At 43.6% G+C, this 18,582-nt stretch overlaps 1 protein-coding gene across 4 annotated transcripts in view; it reads right to left on the reverse strand.

Moving 5' to 3' along the window:
* Positions 1 to 18,582, reverse strand: part of LOC116942267 (dynein axonemal heavy chain 3-like) — an 859,832-nt gene that overhangs the window by 15,126 nt on the left and 826,124 nt on the right. For all 4 annotated transcript variants that reach the window (XM_032953964.2, XM_032953963.2, XM_032953966.2 and 1 more), the window contains 5 exons: positions 16,946 to 17,239; positions 11,533 to 11,670; positions 2,903 to 3,166; positions 2,132 to 2,224; positions 324 to 422 (listed from right to left, as the gene is read on the reverse strand). In XM_032953964.2, coding sequence (XP_032809855.2) covers positions 324 to 422; positions 2,132 to 2,224; positions 2,903 to 3,166; positions 11,533 to 11,670; positions 16,946 to 17,239 — 888 coding nt within the window. The remainder of the gene's footprint in view (positions 1 to 323; positions 423 to 2,131; positions 2,225 to 2,902; positions 3,167 to 11,532; positions 11,671 to 16,945; positions 17,240 to 18,582) is intronic.

Consider the following 18,582-nt stretch of genomic DNA (forward strand, 5'->3'; position numbering starts at 1 on the left):
ATAGTTTATAGTTTTAACACCACGGTACAACCCAGAAACACATCAGAAAGCATGCGGGCAAGTTACTCCACTGGCATGCACCCTCAATTACGTTTGTTTCCCATATACAATATGTAACATTGGTTGTGTTTCAAAGGCAGGAGTATGTATCAAACTACGCATGCTAACCGTTAAAATGTTTACCAGCTAGCTGTATGACACTACAACACAAGGCAAATCAATCTACTGGAATGATTTCCAAGTTTTAACTGCACATAAAACGTGTACACATGAAGTCAGGCTGTCTCAGTGTTGTTGTAATAATTTAAGTATGTTCAACGTACCTTGATTTCTTCAATGTCAAATTTGGGGGGTATCTTGGAGAGAATGTCTGTAGCGAGCTCCTGTACAAAGTCGGAAGATGACTTGCCACCACCTGATGTCTTCGTTATTCGAAGACAAATTTGACATAAATTAGTTAAAATAAACCTTGAAAGTCAAACGTTTGAATTCATAAAATAGCCAAATTGAGACCCAGCTGTGCATTGAGTTAAAAAAACAAACGTATGACTCAAAGTCAATATTCCAATTAAAACTCCGTCAGTTTTGGGTCCTCTCCAAAATCTTGGCCCAATTTAAATTTGAGAAGTGCAAGAGCAATTTTAGTTTACAGGTAATCAAATAAAACATCAAAAATATGTTTCAATGTTCAGAATGTATTAACCCACAGATACAAAAAAATATTCACCTCTAAGCAAGTTCATAACTACAGAAATATTGAATGTTAAATAATGGAAGCATTACAATATTTTTAGGAATTGCAGAAACAAATATAGAAATAACTGAAATGTTCATTATAGTACCATATAATCGTCAAATGACTCTCAAACTTGGTAAACACAAAGCCCAGTTTATATTGCAACCATTCAAGATGCTGTATTTCAGGCTAGGACCTAAGATGTTATTTGTGGCATCATGCCAGTCTCGTACAAGCACTGGATTCCAGTCACACTTCACAAATCACCAGTCATCATAACGGCCAAGATCAGGAGAACACCATGTACAATGTCAACCGATGCCACTTCACATCGCCGCTGCTTCCTTCTGCATGCCAGCCCCTTCAGCTGCTGCACAACTTGACAACGGTGACCCTGGCAATTTGTTCTTCCAGTATACATCCCCCCACCCTCCAAGTTTTGGAAATGCCTGATATACAGGAGGTCGTGGGTTTGATCCCGATCATTATGCCTGTATATTGAGTTTGCATGTTCTCCTCGTGGTCACGTGGATTTTTCTCCGGGCCATCCGGTTTTTCCCCTCCACATTTATAATCATTCGTTAAAATAATTTGCCTGCTATAAATATCCACATGATAAACCACTTCGTTGGGCTATCATTTGTAGCCAGGTCGCTCCTGAAAAAGAGCTGTATAGCTCAGTGGGCCTTACCTGGTAAAATAAAAAAATAGTTTAGTTTAGTTTTGGTCACCGACCCCTGCGTACCACTCCAATTCCCGCCTTCCTCCATCCTGGACACGAACCCTACCTGTTACCGAACCTTCCTGGTTAACTCGACAAAGTTATCCCATTGTGTTACATTCTGAACTTTCTGAGTTGACTACACTATTCAGCGATCGTTTGGAAATTGATGAGTGATATCTGGGACCAGTCCTGGGCCACACACCATCTCTTCACGCCTTCAAGGTCAAACAACCCTCATGACTCACATTGAACAGGGAGACATTCATCTAGTAGGAGAATTCAACAAGGGGATGTAAATTGGAATTACATATTGTATCACAATTGAAGCATAGCAACATCCTTCAAGTGCAGTACCAACTCTAAATATGAGTTATCTTAGTATTTCAGAAAGTCCAAAAGCTATGTTCCTATGGACAGACTATCAAATACCATAGGATGTGGAAATCCAGTAACTGAGCTCACCAAAAATCTGTGGAACCACAGAGAACTTTGAATTTGTTTTGGCATGCTAGGCCGTATAGCCGCAAAGTCTTCGATTTGACTTCCATGTCAATTTCTATGCCGAACGCTTCACAAAGGTGGACATACATACCCACAGTTTATCAAAAATACATGAAAAGTTCTGAATAGCCGGTATATATGTGTGTTTAGTTTAAACAAGGAAAGCTCACCTCTCGAGGCAGTGTTTTTAGAATGCCATCAAAGAGCCTTTGGGTCTCATTTTGCTCCTTGGTAATGCTGGCATTCTCGTGCAAACCAAACACCTGTAAAGAGCCACCGCAGGGTCATGAATACGTGGAATTATACACCAGCGATGGGTGCTGCGATTCTTTGTAAACACAATCCACCCCAACGTGAGAATAACCATATATATAAAAACAGGATGTGTTCGTAGGTGTTTCAAAACATTGGACATCTTTTATTTGCTGTGTGAAACATTCACTTATGATGCTATAAACAGGAGTACAACTGGTTGTTATAAAGCACTGTGTTCCATTAGGTGTGATTTTTTTTCCATCACGTTATTGACGGGAGTCAGTTTACACATCACGTGGCATGGCGAGTAATATCCATAATGACGTCAGTACAAACCGATCCTTTAACAACGCATGAATTCAACATATTACCAAGTGCAGCACTTGAAATACTAACAGACAACCATGGCGCCTGCTAAAACCCAGTTTCTCACTCAAGTACCACCACACCCAAGGATGTAGTGTTAAGTGCCATTTAGTACAAAGTATTCATACTGTACTGTGCTTAGATACTATTCCTAAATCAAAATGATTACTATTACTACAGGCGGGGGAGTAGGTGGCGCAGTGATTGCACTTGGTTAAGCCGAGTCTGATTCCTGGCTAATACAGACGCTGTAATAAGAAATAACGCATACATGTAGAGGTGACCCGGTTCGACCTCCTGGCACGGCGGCACGCACGCACCTCTGGGTGGGCGTGCAGCGGCAGGCCCTTGATGTGCTCCAGGTGGCACTCGTAGGCGGCGCCGGCCGGCGGGGCACCGTAGCGGCCCGTCGGGGAGAAGCGGTAGGCGTCGTCTCGCACCGTGCGCTCGCAGTAGAAGGTGGCGAGCAGCGCCAGCAGCAGGCGCCGGTCGTGCTCGTCGGTGACGCGCCCGCCGTAGTTGCACTCGCCCGTCAGGTAGGCGAGCGCTTCCAGCGGCACCTCCTCGTACTCGTTGAGAAACATCTGATGTGTGGCAACGATGCATTGATTTTTTTTTTTAGGTTTTAGGTTTTCGTTAAATTTTGATTTAAAGCTTTCGTGACTGCGGTAATTTATATTCTCAGCTCTTTCGGTAAAGTCACGTTGGAGGGAAACAATAAAATTATTGTTTTATATGTATTTTATTATTTTATTGTTTCCCTTCAACGTGACTTTACCGAAAGAGCTAAGACTATAATATTAGGTTTTCTTTATTCACGATTTCGAGGCGTGGTACATTCAGAGTATAAGCACGTGGTCCGACGTGACAGGTCGCGTGCATCTTTATCTACGGAGGTCACTGGAGACGAGGAGGAATTTTAACAATCGTATGTATGAATGTTGAACTTCTTTCGCACCCTAAGTGGCCCACCGTGCTAATCAGAGGTGCCGGGCAAGGACAAAAAACTAAACACAAAAAGCAGTTCTAATGAGATTAGTTTTCTATCTAGAATTGAAAGTGCATAGCTCCAGTGGCTTCCTAATATTGGAAGGAAGAGCGTTTCAGATGGCCAGAGAAGCACATCTGAATGTGCGGAATACAGTGACGGTCTTTGATTGATGGCTAGCCAAAAGCCGCTGCGAGGATGGCCGGAGTTTGCGTGATGTGTATCAGTTTGAGACACAGGCGGGGCAAATAACCTTACTCAAAATGTCTTTCAATAAGCATGTGCAAATTACGGTATTCCAAGAAAGGTGGTATGAATGACATATTTGGTTTACAGTGAAGGTCTGATTATAACCGTGATGGGAGGGAATCTGCCACGAGTGAGTCGTACATGTACACCCATTTCTTCGTGTCAATCCATTTCTGGATGAGGGTGTCTCTGTGTTGGTTGTTGGTGTGTTGGTTGTTGGTGTGTAAACATCAGCAATGGGGAGACAAAGTCGGCCGGGTGTGGTGTTGGCCGCCCATCCTCTTGTGTGCCGTGCTGACCTTAATAGGTGCTTGCTAACAGCACTTTCCAAAATATTTTCTTAAAGGCTTTACGTGGCCTCAAAGTGCACCTGGCCTGGCACAGACGCGATGGTGACGCCAATGTCACTTAGCGGCGAATGACGGGTGTTGTTTGTTGGGGTTATTTGAACATATTCAGTCGTGCTGGTCAGTGAAGACTGGTGAAGGTGGGGAGCATAAGATGTGGAAGCATACCAGTGGAGTACTGTACAACAATGTATCTTGCTGCACTGCCCTCTGCTGCTCAACACGGGGTCCTGCAGTCTCTTACCAGACCTGTGTTAGGCATCTGGTGGATGGCCCATCCAAACACAACTCGACCTCAAATCTGATTATATTCAGAGGTGTGATAATATAGGGTACATTTTGGTCTATCTGTTCATAGGCATGCGTGTGCTATTTCGACTTAAAAGTTGAACTGTTGCCTAAATGCATTTATACAAAATATATATAGACAATCTTGATTTGAAGCTTTCGTGACTGCAGGAATCCATACTCTTTGGTTCTTTCGGTAAAGTCACGTAGGTAGAAAAAAATTCCAATGCTGCTGCATTGACATTGTTGCTTCATTGGCTTTGTTGCTACATTGGTATTGTTGCTTCATTGGCATTGTTGCTACATTGGCATTGTTGCTACATTGACATTGTTGCTTCATTGGCATTGTTGCTTCATTGGCATTGTTGCTTCATTGGCATTGTTGCTTCATTGGCATTGTTGCTTCATTGGCATTGTTGCTACATTGGCATTTTTGCTACATTGGTATTGTTGCTTCATTGGCATTGTTGCTTCATTGGCATTGTTGCTAAATTGGCATTTTTGCTACATTGGTATTGTTGCTTCATTGGCATTGTTGCTGCATTGGCATTGTTGCTGCATTGGCATTGTTGCTGCGTTGGCATTACTGCTAAATTGGCATTGCTGCTACATTGGCATTGTTGCTGCATTGGCATTGTTACTTCATTGAGATTGTTGCTGCATTGGCATTGTTGCTACATTGGCATTGTTGCTACATTGGCATTGCTGCTTCATTGAGATTGTTGCTACATTGGCATTGTTGTTACATTGGCATTGTTGCATCATTGAGATTGTTGCTACATTGACACTCGTGCACCGCCCGTGCTCCTGGTGCTGTTGATACATTTGGGCTACGCCCATCCCCAAACCTTTATAAAAAGTTTGCCTTTAGAGGCTGACTCCTTTGCCTGATGACGACTGCTTGTGTTGTGATCGAAATGTCGTGATTGTTTTATTTTATTACTAACTACGTGACTTTACCGAAAGAAGCAAAGATAATATTCCAACAATATACATTACAATCCAGTTTTCAAGTAGGATACTTTGGGGCCGTCCATAAATGACGTCACGCACCTAGGGGGGGAGGGGGGGGGTCAGACATTTGTGACGATGTGTGACGAGGGGGGGGGGGGGTTTGAGAAATGTGACGTCACATCAAAATGTACAACTTTAAATAAATATTAACAACACGTTCTACTTAATTAAATATAATTTGTTATAACAACACTAATTTTGATCAATTCTAATTATTAACTTTTTGATTATTAAAATTGATTAAGGTCACCTTTTATTTTTAGTATCGATTATATTATGTTAAACTTAAGAACCGGAAGTCAAACTACGTCACACTTTAATAGAGAATATTACTTCGTCACGAAGAATAAGTGCAAATAAAATGTTAATGCAGTCGTTATATTAAAAACGCTTGACAGTTTCGAATAAGAATTTTAAAAACGAAAGTACTATTATTCCTGTCATATCAATCGACAGAATTTTTAATCACACACATTTGTTTATTAAATATTGATTTTTAATATCAGTATAACATTTTTATTATTATGTTACGATAACATTTATGATAATATAGAGGGAAAAGTTTTTGGGTACAAAGATATCAAACAGCCATTTTTGAGCACGGAGGGACAATGAATCCTGGAGTACCAACTAAATAGACGTCACTCGGCAAGGAGTACAATAGTCAACGCGTCCTCTCCATCATTCATCATTCCTCCATGAAATTTTAGTTCTGGCGTCATGCTTATTTTCGCCATCGTCCTACTGTGAACCATGAGTGACTGAATTTAACCATTTAGGATCTTTAATTTAACTTCGGAGTTCCCGTATGGAAGTGAATTTTATTTTTTAAATCGCTCACGATTCAGTATATCGTGTGCATGATTTCGTGTTTTTATGTGCAAACAAAATGTATTTATATTCCATGAAGGAGCATTTTGCTTCTCCGTGGGAGAATGGAGAAGCATACATTTTGTAAAAATTTTGAATGATTGTTATTAATCATTTTGATTATGATTCAACCAGGGCTTTTCATTCTGTGGAATGAATGTGATTGTTATAATTGTACTCTCCATTTTGCTTCGTTCTACTACAAAGTTTCAAGTATTTTTATAGTCATAATTACTTTTAATATTGGAAATTATAAAATAATTTTTGTATAATCTTCTGAACATCTGGAGTTTTAGTTAGACGATGAATACTTTCAAGTGAATTTTATGCTAAATTTCAGCTTTCCAACCAACGCCTCCTTTTTATTACGCGCTTTTATTTAACTCACTTTGTCTGTTATTGTAGTTTTTGTTGTATCATCAAATCTTGTAACTCAATTTTAACCCACTTCCCAATCTGGTATCGACTGCAAACTTGGCATATTCTAGATTTGAAGTTTTTCGTGACTGCAAGGATCCATACTCTTTAGTTTACTTTTATTTAATTACTTTATTTTTATTTTTCACCTACGTGACTTTACCGAAAGAACCAAAGAGTATGGAAACTTGGTATACTTATGTCATACTGATGGCAATACTATATTCTATCATTAAAATAAAACAAATATTTTTAAACCATCTTTTTTATGTTATGTTTCAGCTTGGGTCTAATTCTCCACAATAAACTGGCGTTGGCTGTAAATGACCACGGTACCTTACGTTGTGGCAAGCTTCGGGGCCACTTCCTGGAGTCGTGGAGCTCTGCCATTGCTACTAGTACGGTACATTTCATAAAAGCGTGTTTAAATTTTTTTTTTTAAATATTACTTATTAATACATGTTTTCTCCTACAACTTCAGAGTGCAGCGCCACATGAAATACGCACTCTAATGACAATAGTTTAAAGTTATTTGAAGCATGTTTTTTTTTCAAAATGGAAATATGGTTTTAGAGGGGGGGGGGCAGAGCTTTGTGACGTCATATTTGAGGGGGGTCTGACTTTGTGACGCCGTGTGACGAGGGGGGGTCAAAAATCGGCCAAAATCGCGTGACGTCATTTATGGACGGCCCCATACTTTGGAAGGGCATTAACGTAATTACCTTTTTATCACAGTATGTTTTTTTTTTAAATTGAAAGAGTCACGTCAATTTGTAAACGTGGTGAGTTCCTGCGTGCCCTCTAGGTGGCAGCAACACATCGGTGAAGAAGAGCAAGCACAGCACTGCCAGGTGTGGCGTGCCGCATGCACGTGCCGCGACCGAGGATCACGCGGATCCCATCGTCTGCTGTGAACACGTCTTATGCGAGGCGGTCGGCCAGCAGATTGCAGTGCAGCAGATGGGTTCGTGACGTGTCTTTGACGATCGTCAATGTCATCCTCGTATTCGTGGGACTATTCAGGATACTTTGATTCCTCCCCTCTTGCCCAATACGAATCAAGAAGAAATTACCCTCGTATCCCATTGAGGCTTTCCCAGATGAATCAAAGTAAACCTTTTTTTTGTATTGCTCGCATGGCTTTTGGATAGTGCTCAACTACATCGGAGGCTCTGGGACAGTTGTAGAAATTCCACATGCTCACGGCAGTAGGCAGTCTAAGCATTGCACAATTGTTGACTTCCCAAGACATGTCTCATTTAAATTAACCCCCCAGAGAGATAAACAGCATCTCCATCGGATTTTTTGAAATCCAAACTGCTGCTGAGGCCTTCATCCACACCTTCAGTACAGTGAGGGAAAAAGTATTTGATCCCCTGCTGAATTTGTACATTTGCCCGCTGACAAAGAAATGCTCAGTCTATAATTTTTATGGTAGGTTTATTTGAACAGTGAGAGACAGAATAACAAAAAAATCCAGAAAAACGCATGTCAAAAATGTTATAAATTGATTAGCATTTTAATGAGGGAAATAAGTATTTGACCCCTCTGCAAAACATGACTTAGTACTTGGTGGCAAACCCCTTGTTGGCAATCACAGAGGTCAGACGTTTCTTGTAGTTGTCCACCAGGTTTGCACACATCTCAGGAGGGATTTTGTCCCACTCCTCTTTGCAGATCTTCTCCAAGTCATTAAGGTTTCGAGGCTGACGTTTGGCAACTCGAACCTTCAGCTCCCTCCACAGATTTTCTATGGGATTAAGGTCTGGAGACTGGCTAGGCCACTCCAGGACCTTAATGTGCTTCTTCTTGAGCCACTCCTTTGTTGCCTTGGCCGTGTGTTTTGGGTCATTGTCATGCTGGAATACCCATCCACGACCCATTTTCAATGCCCTGGCTGAGGGAAGGAGGTTCTCACCCAAGATTTTATGGTACATGGCCCGGTCCATCGTCCCTGTGATGCGGTGAAGTTGTCCTGTCCCCTTAGCAGAAAAACACCCCCAAAGCATAATGTTTCCACCTCCATGTTTGACGGTGGGGATGGTGTTCTTGGGGTCATAGGCAGCATCCCTCCTCCAAACACGGCGAGTTGAGTTGATGCCAAAGAGCTCCATTTTGGTCTCATCTGACCACAACACTTTCACCCAGTTGTCCTCTGAATCATTCAGATGTTCATTGCCAAACTTCAGACGGGCATGTATATGTGCTTTCTAGAGCAGGGAGACCTTGCGGGTGCTGCAGGATTTTAGTCCTTCACGGCGTAGTGTGTTACCAATTCTTTTCTTGGTGACTATGGTCCCAGCTGCCTTGAGATCATTGACAAGATGCTCCAGTATAGTTCTGGGCTGATTCCTCACCGTTCTCATGATCATTGCAACTCCACGAGGTGAGATCTTGCATGGAGCCCCAGGCCGAGGGAGATTGACAGTTCTTGTGTTTCATCCTTGGAGAGCTCTTTGGTCTTGGCCATGGTGGAGAGTTTGGAATCTGATTGATTGCTTCTGTGGACAGGTGTCTTTTATACAGGTAACAAGCTGAGATTAGGAGCACTACCTTTAAGAGTGTGCTCCTAATCTCAACTCGTTACCTGTATAAATAACACCTGGGAGCCAGAAATCTTTCTGATTGAGAGGGGGTCAAATACTTTTTTCCCTCATTAAAATGCAAATCAATTTATAACATTTTTGACATGCGTTTTTCTGGATTTTTGTGTTGTTATTCTGTCTCTCACTCTTCAAATAAACCTACCATTAAAATTATAGACTGATCATTTCTTTGTCAGTGGGCAAACGTACAAAATCAGCAGGGGATCAAATACTTTTTTTCCCTCACTGTATATCACAACTCGTCAACGGTAATTCTCCACGGCAGTATTCTTCACTAATTTAAAAAGGGGGGGGGGGGGGCGGGGGCGGCTCTACTTTCGCCGATAAGACATCAGTGCGAGGGCCACCACACATTTTAAACCATTGGGGTTTGACAGCACGATGACGGGAGTGTTTTCACATGCTGCGTATTGTTGGGGGGCGCACGTCAGGGACCGCACTGAAGGTCACCAGGGGCCGCCAGTGGCCCGCGGGCCTTGCAATGAAGAACGCCGCTCTATGGGTTCCTACAATGTCTGCACTCGCAAACTTTACATGAACCAAATTCCACTGGCAGACGGGACTCCCAGATCCCTCCTCTGGTGCCAAATACAGTCCCGCATCAACTACAAGACTGCCCTCACCGTCATCGAGTTCCTCCACTGACTCGCCAGCAACCAAGGCCTTCTGTCAATGCCCCCAGTTAATGCGTGCACTGTGGGACATTGCTCATTCTCCTCTGCTGCCCCTATAGACTGGAACTCCCTTCTACTCGTCATTAATGCTGTCCGTTCCGCCCTCTTTCAAATCTAAGCTCAATACCGTTTTACTTTCTGTCTATGACTGACTATTCTCTTTCAATATACAGTATATAAAACCCTCCTATATAGCATGCCCCAACTGTTTTGCAGTGTCTCGACACACCATGGCGTTTAGCTTCTCAATACATTCCAACTTATATTGCATTGTATGTTGGGGTTGTGTCAACCTCTCACCAGCATTTGAATTCACAACCTCCCCAGTGGAATAAAGGACAAATGAAGAACAATTATAGCCACCCTGCCCACTCCCCTCATTCAACCTGTTTGACATGCGCTGTGAGTTTGTGACTTCACATGCTGTATTTGCTTTGTGTGACACATTTTCTATATAGGTTTACTTTTGCAGGATTGGATATCTTTTGCATTTGAATATAAAGAGGTAGTGTCTGTAAATGGCCATAAAACACTGAAGTGATGTTCACTTTAAAAAAGAAACACAATTTGAGAAATTCAGTTTGCATTTGCAAAGCAAGTACCTCCGCTCAGGCTTTGATATATTCTCAATTCACCACGTACACCACGACAGTCCTGCACAAAAACTTAGCTACGAGCTGGGTGATTTGATAAATGAGACGTGCATATTTTGATCTAAACGCGAATACACACGGACATTTCAGATCAGATGTTGCCAATTCACTAAGGAAGTGGTTAAATACTGAGAGATCATAGGCAAGTTTTTTTTTATCTCATCAATAATTTAAGCATATGAAGATAATTGTTCCTTTAAAATTAGCCCTCAAAATTCAATGGGACGAAGGGAATGCTTATATGACATAAATGTGATAATATTCTAAAAAATAATTATATTGTTTTAAATTTATTAACTCCCCTTCATGCCTCCACACACTGTGCTTTCCCTCAAACGTTCGCAGGCCTCCTTGTACAAGAGACACGCTGTTTCAGAAATCATCTCAACAAGTTACTTACACTGCTGCTCAGGTTTTTTGCGGTTGCGCTGAATGGCTGCCCGATGTGTTTACCGATTTACCGACGTTATGCCCCACACGATGTTAGCTTTTCTCAGTAAATTAACCGCCATCATATTAAAGTTCTATTCGGCTAGTGAAGCTCCCAGCACGTGCAGAGAAATGCCAGATATCTTGCCAAGCGTGAAAAAATAAAAATAGGATTTACCCCTTCTGGCAATAAAACAGGTGTTAGGATATTCAAACACCGAATAGAAACCTATTACAAGATTTGTTTCATCATTGTGATACCGGCAAAAAGGTCGCATAGATATCTTGGGACGCAAAACACTGTTCAGCACAAAACCGTTAACGTTGCCCTTGGTGAACCGTACCTCTGATTAGCACGGTTGGCTACGTATGGTGTGAAAGAAGTTTAACATACGTACGAACCACTGTGCATTACCTGAACCTGCCGTGCGCTGATACGCAAGTCTGACTCGTTGAACTCGTAGGAAACGTTCCAGCCCAGCGACCCGAATGTTCGACGTTCTTGTACCAGTGCGTGGAAGAAGCAGAGGCCGAACAGCAGCTTCTTCCAGGGCTACGAATGAAAACAACGGGGCACATTTACAAAACACATGCCTCTGATTCGCGCGGTTGGCCACGTACGGTGAGAAATAATTTATACATACATTACTGACAAATGCATGCCTCCGAAAAGATAGGGTACTGCGTAGCACCCCATTCATCTCCAAATTACTTCAACCAAAGTAAATACAATGACATTCGGTCTGCTGAAACAGTCTCTCACACTAATTATACGTGTGATAAATACCACTTTGCACAAAAAAGCCTTCAGAATTAAAGGCATGAAGCACACACTCTCCCTTAGGGCTTCTTCAAGCAAGGATCAAAACTTGGATGGTGATGACTGTAATAAAACAACCTTGCAGAAGCAAGGGCATGGGATGATATTCAAATTTAATATAATAGTGCAATGGCTGCCCGTTATATAATTCCTGGGCAGCGCTTTTCAGCAAGTAAATAAAATGGCGATTACGTAGAAAGCGCTCAATAGTGTTATGCAGAATCATCCAACAGCAGGATGTCCAGTATCGTTCGTATAGTCGCTATGTTTCATACAGTCGCTATGTTTCGTAGAGTCGCTATCGTCCGTACAGTCTGATTAGCATGGTTGGCGATGTACGGTGCGAAAGAAGATAGACATACGTACATGCACAAATTATATTCCAGTGAACGTTCTCAAACCGCTAAATCCCGGCCACCTCGCAAGCCAACGGCGTTTGGTTAGTTCTCAGAGCCAATGATGAAATATGACCAATCCCACCTACAACGCTGGCCTGTGGATCTTTTTACCTGGTAAGATAAAAAATATATATTTTCTTTCATATGCATATATTTTTTTCAGTTATTTGTTTCCCTTTCCTATACTTTGCAATCCTATCGTATTTTAGCATTGTTTGTTCTTGTAACGGTTTGACCTGCCTGCGCTGGACATCTGTGAAAAAGAGCTTTATAGCTCATCGCATTCCTCCAGTATAAATAAATACTCTGATTCTGATACGCCGCCAAGCCCAAGGCCTCGGGTGTCACAGCGCAGAGCGGTAAGCAAACAACAGATTGCTCGAGCGCGTTCACATGGTCACTTTTGAGCACATACATAGCATGCGCCCACAATGGAACATTTGACATTTTATCTTGTTTATGGGACCAGCTGTGAGGCCACATGAATACAATTTAAAATATGTTCACCAATATATATGGCCAAAATATAAATTACACAAGAAAAACGCACCAGCACTTCAAAACCTGGGGTGTGAGAATGCTGGAGAACACCGACCAACAATCGATTTTTCAGCTGTGGTAGTGGCGGCCACATCGATAAACATCCTGAACATCCCGTGTTTGTCTCAATGCTAACCAACTCCGATTAGCACGGTTTGGCTACGTACGGTGCAAAAGAAGTTCAACCATAAATACATATAACTCTGAGGCACGCATTCTGAACATTGTCTTATGTTCCGTTCTTCCCCCAAATAAACGGTTCACACAGAGGCCAATGCACACTGTGTCATGCGGAGTAAACACAGCAGGTACATGGCCACATTTGGAACTTGACGTGATACACATCCCCCTATGAAGATTTAGAATCAGGCTGCCCCCAATCAGTAATTTTATTTTCTGTAATGTTTTGGTTTTCCCGTAAAATTATCTTATCCTTATTGTGCTTTCAGAATCAAGTCACAGAAGAAGGGTCCACTTGGAAGACACGCAGAATGGTGAAATCACCCTGTCATAGAGAACGTTCTACAGATTAAGATATCATAAATCTACTTCTAAAATAAATCCACACCAGAGAGTATAATTTTCCCACCAAGAGTTTTAATTTCCAGAGGTGGAAATTAGCCAAATTAAGAGCATAAAAAGTATATTTTTTTTGTACGTGTGTTTGTGTGCAGCCATTGTGGGGAACGGTAGTGCAGTGGTGTCCCGAGCATGATTCCCTTTCACGACCAATAAGTGATGATTATTTGAAATATTCCTGGACCTCCCCTCGATCGACTCAGCCTTAAATAAGTGTATAGGAGAGAAATACACGGTGCGCACAGTTAAGCGGGTGTAACCGAGGTCGAACGGGTGGGTACGCTGTGACCGGAGGTTGGCGTCTAGGAGGTGGGAGATGGGGGGTGATGATAAGGGATTAATGGAGCAATAGGCGCCAAGCTGACGGGAGCTTAAGTGGAAACACGTGAGGACTCGGAATGAGCAGGGGGATATAAGCGGGAGTGTGTGAGCGAGGGGTGGATGTTGCCGGGAACCAAGAGTGAAGACATCTTGCTGCTGCCGCTCCAGCCGTCAACGGGACCTCAACCCTCATGCCATCGCCGGGCGGGAGTTGGCTGAACCCCCTGCCCGGGACAGACGGGTGAGCGGTTATGAGGGAGCGTGGCTGAGGGCAGTGGTGGAGATGCAGAGTTGCTGAGTGCGAAGTTGCTGTGTGCAGAGTCGCTGAGTGCAGGATAAGTGAGGTGCAGAATAGATAATAGCAGGGAGAAGTGTATGTGACCGTACAGATAGTTATAGGAGTGCCTACAACTGGCGCAAGAACAGGTGAAATAAAGTGTACGCAGGTGACTTGTTACAACGTGTCGGTGTGAGTAATTTTTGAAGACACTACAATAGTACCTGGTGCGGTGTGTGAACATTAGCAATGGGGAGACAAAGTCGGCTGAGTGTGGTGTTGGCCACCCATCCTCTCGTATGCCGTGATGGCTTTCATAGGCACTCGCTAATGGCACTTGCCCTCATAGTCTCTTGAAGGATATTTGGTGGATTTTTGTCTAAACTAAAAAGAATAAACTATTTTAATATTACCAGCTAAGGACCACTGAGCTATAGCTCTTTTTAAGAAGCAACCTGGCCACAAATGATTTCCCAACGAAGTGGCTTATCACGTGGACATTTATCGCAACCTAATACTCTAAATGCATGTTTCTAAATGTGGAGGGACAAACTGGAGGACCCGGAGAAAAATCCACGCAACCACGGGGAGAGAGACACACAAACTCCAAATATACAGGTGTTGCGCCATAATAAGGCGCTGTAGGCAGCTGACCTGCCACCCCACTCACGGGCCAACAGGGGGCAGCCGAGAGAGAGCGAGGTGGGTAGGGGTTGACCGAAGGTCAAACCCCCGCCCCTCCGTGACCGGAGGTTGACACCCCAGACCCCCCAGGGACTGGGGGCTGAGGGGGATGGGGGGCCCCCACCACTTCCTAAGGCCCTTTAAGAATTAAGACCCTCTAAGACCTTCCAGAAGGTTCTGGAAGGGGGGGGGGGGAGTCATGAGGGGAGGGGTGACCCCGACCTGGAGATAAAAGGCCGGCCCTCTGAATGGGCCGGGCAGTGCTCGTCAACTCAAGCCTGAAGACATCCAAGACCTGAAGACTGAAGCAGCACCCGGGGACCCTCAACCGAGGCTCTTGTTAGAGCCGGGTTGCAGTGGACCCGTGCTAGCGCCAGTACCCTGGAACCCTCCCCGAGGCTCTGTTCAGAGCCGGGTTGTAGCGGAGCGGAGCAGAGGTGGGACCCGTACCCGGGCTGGGTCAGGTCGATCAAGCCTCCCTTAGCGGCCGTGGCAATGGACGGGTTTGTAGCGTAGCCCAGAGTGTGGAGGGCGCGTTAGAAGGGAGGCTTTACCTCCCTTAGGCTATCGGGTTGAAGGGGCCGTACCCCTTCGTGTTACAGTTGCTTGTTAGAGCAGAGCTGTTATAATAAACGCGTTGCCTCCAGAAGACGTGGTTAGTTATAGAGACAACACAGGCATCAGGGTCAGGATCGAACTCACGATCTCCTGTATACCAGGCGAGGTTAGTTAACATCTCCTAGCCACCGCGATATCCTTAATTATTTGCGCAGCCATTGGTGATCAGGCGGTCTCGAGAACTCAGTTTTGTTTTATCACAGGCAGCTGACCGGACTCAAACTCAGCATCGTAGCAGCACCAGAGATTAGTGCTCCAATGTCAGTGCCACTGCATGTTGCCAGCGCACCACCAGAACAATTCCATTCAGCATCTTCACACCCCTGGTCTGGCAACGTGATGAACCTTGATGCTGATTGTGCAAAGTAATTGCAAAGTGTGCCTATGATCAAATGTGTAAGAGGCAGTGCCCATCTCTGCTGGTGGCACAAAGTCAGTGGTGGGAATTCCCCATGGATATGATGGAGATGAGGCTCTCCATCAACAGCCAATATTCTTACTTTGTACCAGATACGCAAGATTTTCCGTGTGCACGTGTGAACATACATATGTATGCTCATGTTCAACAAATGTGTTTGTAAATCCAAGGTATGTAAATGTGGCAAACGACGAACACCTAATATGAGCATAGTCACTGCAATGGCAGCCGTGTACAGGCACAAACCAAAATACTCACCACTGACAATTGAATACTCCCTCAAAGCAGAGCCATATGAATCAAGATAATAGTTTGAGGAAATAGGCCATGTTTTGAAGAAGGGCCCTAGAGGCTTTATGGTTTGTGCCTGTAGTAAAAACCATTTGATGAATCAGTCACATGACCCTGAGTGTTTACCTATATTGACCCTATTCTTGGGGTCTTTCGGTAAAGCCACGTAGATAGAAAAAATAATCAATAACAATATCACGACGTTTCGACCACAACACAAGCAATCGTCTTCAGGTGACCTATTTTGGTACTCGTTGACTGTAGGGAACAAATTAAAAGACCAAAACAGCAATTTTCAAAAATGGTAAAGAAAACACGTTGGGCTGCAGTAAAAACGCTGCATGGACCGCACTTTCCAGACTGCGGTTCCATCGCATGGAACGTTCGTTCCACCGCACAACAAGAGCTCTGCCACTTGAAGCGCGGCCTGACGACGCAAATAACATCCCACACCGCGGTGAAAAGACACCGGGCATTGGAAACGCCTTCAGCACAATTCCGTGATTGTCAAACGACTCTTCCCATTGCATCGTGTTGTTCTTTTGCTTTAGCCAGGCTTGCTTTGGAGCACCACAGTGGCGAGATGTTAACAAACCTCGCCTGGTATACAGAAGGTCGTGGGTTCGATCCCGACCCTGACGCTTGTGAATTTGGAGTTTGCATGTTCTCCCTGTGGTCACGTGGATTTTCCTCCGGGTCCTCCGGTTTTTCCCTCCACATTTAGAAACGTACATTTAGAGCATGTTGGCTGCTATAAATTTCCATGCAATAGGCGACTTTGTTGAGCGGTCATGTGTTGCCATGTCGCTTCTGAAAAAGAGCTCTATATCTCAGTGGGCCTTACCAGGTAAAATAAAAATTGTTTGTGGTTGTTAGAATTACCGTGGGCTTGTTGCATCCATTGAAGAAGGCAGGATCGGAGATGGGGTCATTGAGGAACGAGCGCAGGAGGTTGGCCCGGAGGCCTATGGGCGACTCGTTGGTCATCTTCACGCCGTTCTCCAGCACCGAGACGGGGAAGCGCGTGCTCGGGTAGCTGGTGAGCCACAGCCGGAACTCGCTCCGGGTTCGGTCCGGATCCAGGAGCCGGTCCTCGCAGATGCGCTCCAGTTCTGATAGCCAACTTGCAGCAAGGTGGCAGTTCTGCAGGACCACCCAGGTGCCCTCGCTTGCTGCCTGCACACCACAAACCACAGCACTCGGTGAGCTTTTTTCGCAATTGATGAGAGAGTTATCTATTCTGCTCGTGCTTTCGGCAAGGTGTTTACGGTTTCATAACTTAGAAAATAATATTAACAATGCTGGTGGCTATTGAGTCATGCCAATGAAATCGATAAACATCTGTCCAGAACTTACTCATGGTTCAACCCTTAGATGGTATATATTTTAGTCCGCTCAGCTGGGCCTTACTAAAGGCCGAGGTATAAAAGATACCTGGGAGCCAGAAATCTTTCTGATTGAGAGGGGATCAAATACTTATTTCCCTCATTAAAATGCAAATCAATTCATAACATTTTTGACATGCGTTTTTCTGAATTTTGTTGTTATTCTGTCTCTCACTGTTCAAATAAACCTACCATTAAAATTATAGACTGATCATTTCTTTGTCAGTGGGCAAACGTACAAAATCAGCAGGGGATCAAATACTTTTTTTCCCTCACTGTACATGTAATAAGAATACAAATAGAGTTAAATGCGTGGAGCTTTGTGGATAATGTGATGAGGAAACAGGGCGGGCATATTTTTTGCTCTGCAAAGAGCAGCTTATCTGCTAAGAGCTATGCTAACGTATGAGTTTGCAGGTTCCTGCAGATGATATAAATTGGCTATTTAATGGAATTTCAAATGAGATTCTGTGTCTCGGAAGGATTGTCTTGCCAAAGTTGGAAATAAAAGAGCTTTTTACTTGTGGCTTGTTGATGCTTTCCCATAGTACGCTCTAGGATCATTGTCTTATTCATTTTAGACAATGCAAGTGTTTGTCGTTGGCAAATGGTTGCCATTGATTGTCAAACACGGCATCTGATTTTCTTAGCGAACTGGCCAGTAATTATATTGTGGAGGCCACTGTAAAATTAGCTGTATCAAAACGTGTATCTATCCTACTAATTAAACAAAAACTGCAATAATTATTGATTCATCGATGCCCAAACAGAGTAGTCTTTAGCCACGATAGATGCGTGGGCTATAATCTCAACAACAACAACACTTGAATTGTGCCAATACACGTACGGCTCAATGCCGGAGGATTCTGCTGCAGAAATATAAACTCCACGCTTTAATATAGCGTTCCCACGGATGTTGCGATGGGAAAATCGGAGTGCCTGTGGTTTGTCATTACTACTACTGCAGATATTGAATCGGTATCCACCAGGTGTATTGTCTCCTTGGGTAAAGGACTCGAAGGATAAAGCTGGGTTGGCATGGAAGCATATGGCGAAATGATTTTTTGGAATCACTTTGTATATAAACGCCAGAACCATTTCATTACGTTCAGACACAAACTACAATTATGGTGC

Source organism: Petromyzon marinus, chromosome 14 (genome assembly GCF_048934315.1).
Source record: "Petromyzon marinus isolate PM22_M1 ecotype Great Lakes invasive population chromosome 14, UKy_Petmar_22M1.pri1.0, whole genome shotgun sequence".
NCBI lineage: Eukaryota > Metazoa > Chordata > Hyperoartia > Petromyzontiformes > Petromyzontidae > Petromyzon > Petromyzon marinus.